A 9,530-nucleotide genomic window follows, 5' to 3' on the forward strand; every position below is an offset into this window, starting at 1 on the left:
AGCCCCTGCGGAGACCAGACGACAAGCCAAAGGAGATGGGCTGGGAGTCCTCCTGGGACTCTCACCGGGTAATTCTGACAAAAGCCAGGTGGTGGCAGTGGTGTGCTGAAAGAGGGAGAGGAAATCCCCTCCGGAGAGTTGGAAAAGCTGGGAGAGTGCCCAGGCCCTTTAGAGGGCAGGACAGCAGCGACCATGGATCAGTGGGGCTGATCCGCCACACAACTGAACTTCGAAAAAAGCACAGAGTATTTAGGGAAGGGGAGTTCGCAGTTTCCCAAGAATGCTCGATTTGTATTCCTGCTCTGGGAAATCACTGTAACAACCCAAACCAGTTAGTTCTGTGTATATCTTTGGCTCGGGAATTCTGTAATGGATACCGCTAGTGACTAAGAGAATGAGCTGTGATCCGGGGGATTGCCAGATTGAATCTCACTTGGAACTCTCTCTGTATTTTATTTTTATTTTTATTTTTTCAATTTATATACCGCCCATCCCCAGGGGCTCTGGGCGGTATCAGCCAGACAGAGGAGACAAACTAGCAGAGGGCCAGAAAGATACATTACCCTTATCGAGTTATAAAGGGAGCTTGCCCTCCAAGCAACTAAGGCTTTGTTTATTCTATTTATACTAGCAACAATGCCTGTTGTGTGAAAAAAATACAGTGGGCTCTAGAAAACTGATTTGACGAGCCCCCTCCTGGTGTCACGTGGGCACTCCGCAGTGGCCTGGAGGCCAAAGTGGGAGGGCGCTGAGGGGAGGCGCAGGAAGGAGGGCTTAGGCTGTAGGTTCAGCAGGCCCCCTCCTGGAGGCAAGTGGGCACTTTGTAGTGGCCTCGAGGCCAGAGTTGTCAGTAATGTGTCTGCTGGAGGATAAAAAGTGAGTCGTCGTCAATATGGCTTGCCTTTTATAGAGTAGGATTCTACCATTTCCAAAAGAAAAACTCCAGCTAATACAAATTGATGGAAGAGGATCAGTGGAAGGGGCTGTGCCATCTCTCATACCCTCTCTCACAGAGTGCCCATGATGGATGTAGTTTGAGAAGGGAGCGGGGCTAGGTGATCTGCTTATTCTGACCACGTCAAATGGTACTTTTTGTTTAAATGCTGTTTTTGAGGCTCTTCCCCACTGACCTTCTGCCCTTGCAGATCTCAGGACGAGTTCGTCGTGTCGGACGACAACCTCGACGAAAGCGAAGAGGATCAGCCCTCCAACGACGAAAGCGACGCAGACTTTTGCAGGCCCAGGCCCAGGCGGCACTACTCCAGGCCCATGAGGCAAAGCCGGCGGCTGCGGAGGAAAACGGTCAAGAAAAGATATTCCGAAGACGACGAAGAGGAGGACTCTGAGGATAATGTAAGCGGGGACTCTGGTAAGTTGAACCTTCCGACCACTTGTGGCTGAGCCAAAGTGCTTAGCGTTCAGAATAAGTCTCCCGATCGGCAGCTCTCGTTTTTCTGAAAAACCAGCTGTCTGCGGTGAGGGGATAGTAAAGTCAGCCTGCTCACCGGCCCTGTCGCTGCTAATACCACAGTTTCCTCTTTGCCTCCTGGCCAGTTGCAGGGCTGGGTGGCTGGATTCTTCCCTTGCTGATCCTCTGAATTAAAACTAAACCTGATCTGCTATTGATACCTGGACTTCTTTTTTTGTTATTATGTTGCTGCTGTTAGGAAAATTGAAGCTAATGTCTGTAAGTAGCTATTTCTAGGCCAACTGGTTAGATCTGATTCGGTGAAAGACTCGCTCGCTAGCATGTGGCTCCCACATCTCTTTCCCCCTGCAGAATGTGTGGAACAGAATTGTTCAGGAGAGTATTTTCAGAAAGGGAATAGGGCTGCAGTAGAAGGCATTGATCATGTTGGCACTCCCAACAAAGGGAACAAGATTGTCGTTTATTGCACTCTTGCTGTATGTATGCTTTTGTTTGCACTTACTTGTATTTTAGTATTTGTAATCCAATTACTGCATTGTTCATGCTATTATTACCTTATACTGTTTCTCACCATTGCATTGTTTTACTAATGTTGTGATCTGCCTTGAGTCTTGGCGAGAAAGGCAGACTATGAATAAAGGAAGATAAATAAACACACGTGGTTGGCAGTTTCTTGGCTGTGAATTGTTTCTAGTGGGGCTGGGTTTCCCGTCTCCTGGAAGATGAAAATGTCTAGGCTCCCCTTTAAGTCACAGGCTTCATACCCACAGTGTCTTGTGGGGCTTGCCTCGTTGAACGTAAACCCACTCGCACAGTCTTAGCTGCCTAACCTTCCTGGCAGACGCCCAGCCAGACTGTGCTCGGCACGGGCTCACAATGTGAAATTTCATCAGGATGGCCTGTCAGGTACGTACCACTGCATAACAGCACGGATAGCAGAGGCTGCGTCTTTTATGTATTGTGCATTTGATTGGGGAATTTCACCCCTCTTCCCAGCAAACCTCTTAGAATCACAGAACTGCAACCTGGCGATTGGAGGAAGTTGTCATCAACAAGCCCATTTGACTCTGGGCAAGTCATTTTTTTTTTCTCATGGTGGGAACTAAAGTTCTTTGGGAACCTGATGCCGTGCTAAAGTCAGGCAGGCAGGTCCTGTGGGCTGGATTGAGGGCCCCCACCTCCTCAGCAGGCAGTCTGTATCAGAAGAGAGTTATTCTCCGATGGGAAAGAATTGAGAAGACAAAACTTCCCTTGAATGTAACCCCACGACAGACGAGGGCTGTGTTTCTCTTTTGGGAGAAGACTTTGTCTGAACAGAGGTGTTGTCCATGTAGCAGGAGTTTCCATTACATAGATTAAACTTGCATGGTTCTTTCTCTTCATTTCTCCTTTCCCTGCCCCTTCACCACCAAGCAGAGAGTGAGGCTTCTTCAGAATACAGCGATGAAGATTACCTGGAAACCAGACGGAGAAGATCTCGGCGGAATCAGAAGAGACAAGTCAACTATAAGGAGGATTCTGAAAGCGACGGCTCTCAGAAAAGCTTCCGCTACGGAAAGGAGCTGAGAAGAGTTCACAAGCGCAGACTTTCCAGTTCGGATAGTGAAGGTAAAATATGTTGCCTTGTGCATGTACACAGTAGAGCTTTACCCAGTGAGAGAGAGAGAGAACGAGCACGAGCTCACTGAAAAAACCCCCAGAGAACATAAAGTGCAGTCGAGTATGTTGGTGATCTTTCATTTACTCCGTAGTTCTTCCTAAATCCATGCTTTCTTGTGGTTCCCAGTGAACGCCATGCTGTCTGAAATTATAGTTAGATGGAGTAGGTTTGACAGTAGGGGTTTTTTTGAGTGCCTGTTTAACAAACTGCTGCCCTTTTAATATATTTGGATGGGTGTGAGAGAGAGTTCAAACCTCATCTGTTAGCCAACTTGAGGGAATTGAACCGATCTTTTCAGGTGATGTAGCAAGCAGCACAGAATTATTACGGTGCCCTAATAATAAATTGGAAACCTGCTTAACTAGCTTAGGGCTGCAGCTGATCTTACAGTTGAGCAGCAGTTGGAAGGCCCAGCTCTGTCTGGTGGGAAAGCCACAATCTTTTTCTCTTAACCAGACCCTGCAGGCTTGCCAAATTGGCTTTGTTGCCTCAAGATTTGACCGCGGGGGCTGACTTTGGAGAATGCTCAGCAGGCATAATAGCTTATCTTCTAAGGGTTGTGAATAGCTGCAAATGCAAAGTGCCACTGGTCTCTTCTTTGCTCTTGCTTTCTATAGCTTTCTCGGAGCAGTTTTTTTCTCCCTTGCGGAGCTCCTAAGAACCTTTGTATCTTAAAGGCATCTTGTGTTGGGATTCGCTTAAGCTGTTGTGCAAAAGTTAATAAATCAAGAAAGCCACCTTGAGCAGGCATCCTGGAGATGTGACATGGAAATGTTCTCAATAAATAGCAGTAGGCAAACAGGAGGATTGTGCACGGCGGTTTGTGTACCAGATAGATGGATAGTACAAATTTGTTTGCAAAGATGGCTGATTTCCAGAACTAAGTGAGAAGCTCCCTGGATGCCTAGGCAGTCTCAGTAGCTGAACACCATTTCCTCGTAGCACTAACTGTGTTGGGGCAAGAGGAGCAGGGAGCTGCTGATAGTAGCAACAGAGAGGGGTATCTTTTTTACCTTTCTATCCCATGCTGTGTGTGAGAGTTTAGGAAAGTGAGAAGTTGTAGTTGGTGGATACACACTGGATAGAATGCATCCTTGACTGTAATTCTCAGATACCCCCCACTGTTAAGGTGGCGCAAGCTTAGGGGATGCCCTTTCCTTCCCAACTGAAAAGGTCCTTGAGGCAGTGTGATTAAGTACAGTCGGAGGAAGTGCTTTTTCCTGTAATCCTAACTGATCTATTTTCTTTCTCCCCTACCCTGCTATTCCTTTAGTTTCACAGTGCACAGAGCCCTTAAATGCTTTGGGATTCACATCCCATGACTTTTAATTCCTCCCCCATCCAGGATCCTGTATTAGAGGCTCAATTAAGCCAATTTCCCCCTCTTTTGTCCCCCTCCCATTAAAAAAAAATCTAGAGGCTTAAGTGCTTTCGTATTCGGCGTCTCCTTGCAGACCAGCAAGCATGCTCCATTCTTGCTGTCCTGGGTTTTTTCTTACTGTAGTTTCTTTTAATTTACACACACAGAGAGTTTCAAGTAGATAGCCATGTTGTTCTGCCATAGAGCAGTAGGATTTGGGTCCAGCAGCACTTTCGAGACCAACAAGATTTTCAGGGTATAAACTTCTGAGAGCCAAAGCTCCCTTCTTCCGATACTTAGAATCATAGAGTTTGAAGGGGCCATACAGACCATCTAGTCCAACCCCCTGCCCAGTGCAGGATCAGCCTAAAGCATCTTCACACATTACAGACTGATGCTCTGATTCAGTAGAGGGCAGCTTCATCATGCGTTCAGCCAAATGTCTTTTGAGAAGTTGTGAATCCACGGTTTAAACTTCTCCGTGGCCACAAAGTGAGTGGGGTGGCTTGGGTCCAGCCAGAAGCTCTCAGCCTCAGTGCTTGATCTGTGAAACGGGAGCTAAACTCATGGCCAGCCTCGCAGGGTGGTTGAATAGATTTCCAAGGCAATCCATGTCATGCATTTTGTGAACTTGATTTTTTTTAATCCCACTCCCTCCAATGCAAACGTGGGGTTTCTGCATACGGTGTGGGGGGTGGGGGTGGAGGTGGGGGTGTTAGCGTAAGGTTGCCAGGTACCCTTACCTTCCTAGCAGGAATGGGGGAAGACCTGGCTCTACCTCCTTCTTCCTCCCACAGCCACTCAATGATGTCATTTCTGGTGACATCACTTCCAGTGATGTCATCGCACACGTGCAAGAATGTGCGTGTGCTTCACAGCAAACCTATTTGGGACTCAAACGGGACCGTGCCCAGGAGGCCCGTTCCTGCACCGTTCACCCTCTGGCTCGGGGCGAAGGGTGAAAGCAGGGGATCCCCCGCCCCCACTGGGGGAATGGGATTCCCATGTAAGAATGTCAGTGTCAGGGGAGGCTCCTTAAGCCGTCAGTGGAACAGACCGCCAGGATCTATGCTTTGGTCATAATTCTGAGCTCTCCTCTCGTGTCGTTTGCTACAGAAGTACGGCGGGTGGTTTTAGCAGCCCGCTTTGACTGCTGACTATTCGTTGCCATTTTTCTTCTGGTTCTGAGCAGCTGGTTCCGGAGTACGTGTGTCCTTGTGTGTAAGGTGGGGGGAAGCAACACAGTTATAGCCATCGCTTGTCTGCAGATGATGTTAATGGCTTTAAGTCTACTGTTTGTTCCAGAGAGCTACCTGGCAAAGAACTCCGAAGATGACCAGCCAGCCAAGGCGTCCAAGAGGTCAGTCCAGAAGCGCAGCCACAGTACGGACGAGTACTCCGAAGAAGAGGACGGGCGGCCCATCCGGAAGCGGCTGAATCGGATCGAAACGGATGACGAAGACAATGGCGGCGACGTTGATGCGGGCAAGCTGGCAATGCCTGGCCAGCCGTTGACACCCCACCCTCCCCCAGACACCACCAAGAAGCCCTGCTACCGGATAGAAAGCGACGAGGAGGATGACTTTGATAACGTTGGGAAAGTCGAAAGCCCGTTGGACTACAGTCTGGTGGATTTGCCTTCCACCAATGGGCAGAGCCCTGGGAAAACTATCGAGAACTTGATTGGCAAGCCTGGCGAGAAGAATCCCGCCCCCAAAGACAGCACAGCCCATGCCAGCTTAGCACCCAATGGGACAAGTGGGGGCCAGGAGGCGGTAGGGCCGGAGGAGGACGAGGATGAACTTTTGCGAGTGACTGACCTTGTTGATTATGTCTGTAACAGTGAACAGTTATAAGACTTCCATTTTTGTGCTAATTTATTCCACGGTAGCTCATACCAGCGGGCCAGTGATTAAAAGGTGTTTTATTTTTCCTAGAAAACTCTCCACTACAGTATCACTTTTTAGCAGTCAGACTTTCACCAGTCCTGCAGTTTCGGCCCCACCCCAGCCACCCATTTCCCCGTGAAGTGACCGGTCTTTTTGCAACTTTTTTGAAGACAATTACTGTAAATTCCCTCCTCTGATTTGCTTCTTCCCCACTTCTTCATCCAGATCCATGGTCTTGAGCGACTTCATCCACACCAGAGACCTTGTAGTAAACGAGAGATTTGTATATTTTTTTGACTTTCTATTTCATGAGTGCACAGAAATGTCTGGGAAGAAAATTAGGGCGGTTGGGAAAAAGCATTCCAAGTTGGTCAGGGCCCAAAATTTGAATTGGGGGGCGGGGGAGAGGGTGGGGGTGCAAAAAAGCACTTGTGCTACATCTTTTTCATATGAGATATATATTATATTTAAATGTTCACAACTTAGATTACAATATAACATGCAGTTTTAAAGGGGGGGATAATTAATATCTTTACTTGTTGCATTTTGTGACTTGTAGGTTAACTTGCCATAGTTCATTTTAGTAATCGCCTTTATGAAAAGCATCCTCGATCGATCCTGAGGATTTTACCCACGCTGGAGAGAAGTGGAGGAAGCGCCGAAGAAAAGCTCTCATTTCTTTTAATTCGCAATTCCCCAAATAAACATGTTTTAAAAGGGTTTTTTTTTTTGTACAGTAAGAAGTGTACTGTAATGAGCTTTTGACACCACGCTAGCGGTGAGTTTATAAACCAGGCTCTTCTTTCTGTGACTGTGTCTGGGCTTCCTGTATGCTGTCCGTCGGGAGGGGGATATCACGATGTTTGGAATCGAGATTCACAGCAGATACTTTGACCAGACGCAGCTGAATGCCGTTCCCCCCGCCTGCACGCCCGTAGTTACCTACTTCAAATTGAAGTTTGTCAATGAAGCAGTTTTCCTTCTTGGAGTTCTCCCCCTTTGCGCATGCGCGTCTCTCTGTGAGGGTGAGTGACGTCAAATACCTGCCTGGGTGCCCTGTTTTGAGCATATTTGTTAGCGGGTGGGCCACTTCCTATGGGTATAGCACGCATTTTAATAATTGTCATGTGACCGCCTGCTTTTTAAGAGGGGCAGTTTCTGGGAGAAAGCACTTTGCTTAAGGTTTCCCTGCTCTTGTAGACAGGTGGGGGCTCCTGTCCCGTCCTCTCTGGTCCGTAAAGGGCAGGTGATTGAGGACGGGGTTTGGACTTCAGATCTCCTGCAGAGCCTGGTCTGGTTTCCCCCCCCCCTTTCTTTGTACATTGTGTTGACGTATATAGCCTAAACAGCTTTGAAATCGGAAATGGCCACATCTGCGTCTCTTAATTTTCCTTTGGGCTTTATTCTGGTGCAGGGTCCGTTGCTGGCAACGGTGGCATCAGACTTGCTGCTGGCATTTAGATCAGAATTTTCATTCCCCCGCCCCCACCCCAGTCCTAATGCGTTCTGTTTTTAGACGTTTGTCCGTAGTGAAGCACTTCTGTTTTTAATTGTGATTTAGTCTGGCCGTAGGCCTGTACAAAATACCTCTCTAGGAAACCTTGGGGTTCCTCCCCAAGTCTGTTCTTAGCTCCTCTCGTCCCTTAACCCCTCTACACCTCCCATGTTAGCGTAGTAGGAAATTCTCAATTCATAGCATTCTTCTGTGTTTCATCGACTTACGTATCCTCCGTTTTAAAGTTCCAGTACCCTCAGGCCTAAAGAGAACTAGTTTTCCTTAAGCAGTATTTTGCATATGCACAAGAAGCAAAGCCCACCCCACACCCACCCTGGCTATCCTATACCTGTAGAGAGTAGTAGCAGAGTAGAGAGTCCAGTAGCACTTTTAAGACTAACCAACAGTAGCACTTAAAGATGCTACTGGACTCTTCACTATTTTGCTACTGCAGACTAACACGGCTAACTCCTGGGTCTGTGTTTGCAGGTATCTTAAATAATAGGACCGTGAAAAGCCACAAGTAGGTAGACCTTTTAAAACGCTGTCTTTTTTTCCCCTTCCGCTAAAGTGATGTGTGGTGTTCATGTCCTTTCAGTTTGCCAAAGAGCAGGTCCTAAGTTTATCTCTGCCCTCCATTGCAAGCCATGAGCCCACCTGAAGAGCGACTTCATGTATTACTGTCGAGAAGACGTGGATGCTTGACAGCATAGGCGAAGCTGAAAAGCTGATAAAGGTTTTCTGACCCAACTTTGAAAAGAAGCAAAACCTGGTTGCTCTGCTTTTGAACAGGGGCTGTATTCTGAGCCAGGAAGAGAGGCCCTGCAGTGTTAGCGCCACCCATTGCCCTGACAAAGGGCTCTTTAACCCCTTGCTTCCCAGTGTGAACTGCAGCCCACCCAGTCACTCCCAGTTCTTGCATCTTGCCTTGCTGTTGATCAGGTAAGGTGTAGGGGGAGGCTCTGAAAGTCTCTACTGCTGTTCATGTAGGTGGGCGTGGGCGTGTAGAGAGCCCTTTCCCTCGGTGGCTGAGAGGGCCCCATAAGGAGAAGACTCCATTGCTCTTCTTGCTGGTGGAGGAGAAAGATACAGAATACTTCAATTGGCATTCTCACACAAAAGAAGCAACTGATGAGCCGTAAGTTGGTGAACGGCCAGGGGCCAAAGTGAGTTTTCTCTGCCCATGCGAAGTGTCCCCCGACTACTCCTCACCAGTATAAAATTTATTTCCGTGCTGGGAGCGTCTTAAAAACTAAAGGTTTCTCAAGCAGCTCCTCTTTGGGAGACCTTCTTGGTGTGCCCTTTGTGCAGCAACACCACATCATTTCAGATCGTTAGCGAGGGCAGATTGTGCCCGTAACCTCCTTTCAGCCCCCTAAGCCCTCCGTAAGCTTGCGGTAGTTGCTGATGCCAGCCAGGAAGGTTGCAGGCATCCCACCAGCGGTAGCTGAGGTTGTGTCGGAGGCAATGATAACTCGGGCCACAGAAGAGTGCTGGCTTCTTCGTCTAGCCATTGCACAAAGTACAGTTAATTCTTGTGCCAAGGCTTCTGAAAGGTATTGCTCTTTTTTTTTTAAAAAAAAAGCCCTTATGGAATATGGCCATCCTAGCATTAAGGCATAGGTCTGATCTTCGCCTGTGGTTCCATTTTGCTTGACGCTTCCTTCAGTAGAACTTGGGACCGCCTAGAATCAAGC

At 48.0% G+C, this 9,530-nt stretch overlaps 1 protein-coding gene across 3 annotated transcripts in view; it reads left to right on the forward strand.

Annotated features, from left to right (window-relative positions):
- Positions 1–6,715, forward strand: part of RSF1 (remodeling and spacing factor 1) — a 67,888-nt gene extending 61,173 nt beyond the window's left edge. For 2 of the 3 annotated variants that reach the window (XM_054974838.1, XM_054974840.1), the window contains 3 exons: positions 1,146–1,369; positions 2,843–3,037; positions 5,755–6,715. In XM_054974838.1, coding sequence (XP_054830813.1) covers positions 1,146–1,369; positions 2,843–3,037; positions 5,755–6,305 — 970 coding nt within the window. In that variant the 3' untranslated portion in view covers positions 6,306–6,715. The remainder of the gene's footprint in view (positions 1–1,145; positions 1,370–2,842; positions 3,038–5,754) is intronic. The other variant, XM_054974839.1, reaches the window with a different exon arrangement.
- The last annotated feature ends 2,815 nt before the right edge of the window (positions 6,716–9,530 follow it).

This window comes from Eublepharis macularius, chromosome 3, assembly GCF_028583425.1.
Source record: "Eublepharis macularius isolate TG4126 chromosome 3, MPM_Emac_v1.0, whole genome shotgun sequence".
NCBI classification, from domain to species: Eukaryota; Metazoa; Chordata; class Lepidosauria; order Squamata; family Eublepharidae; genus Eublepharis; species Eublepharis macularius.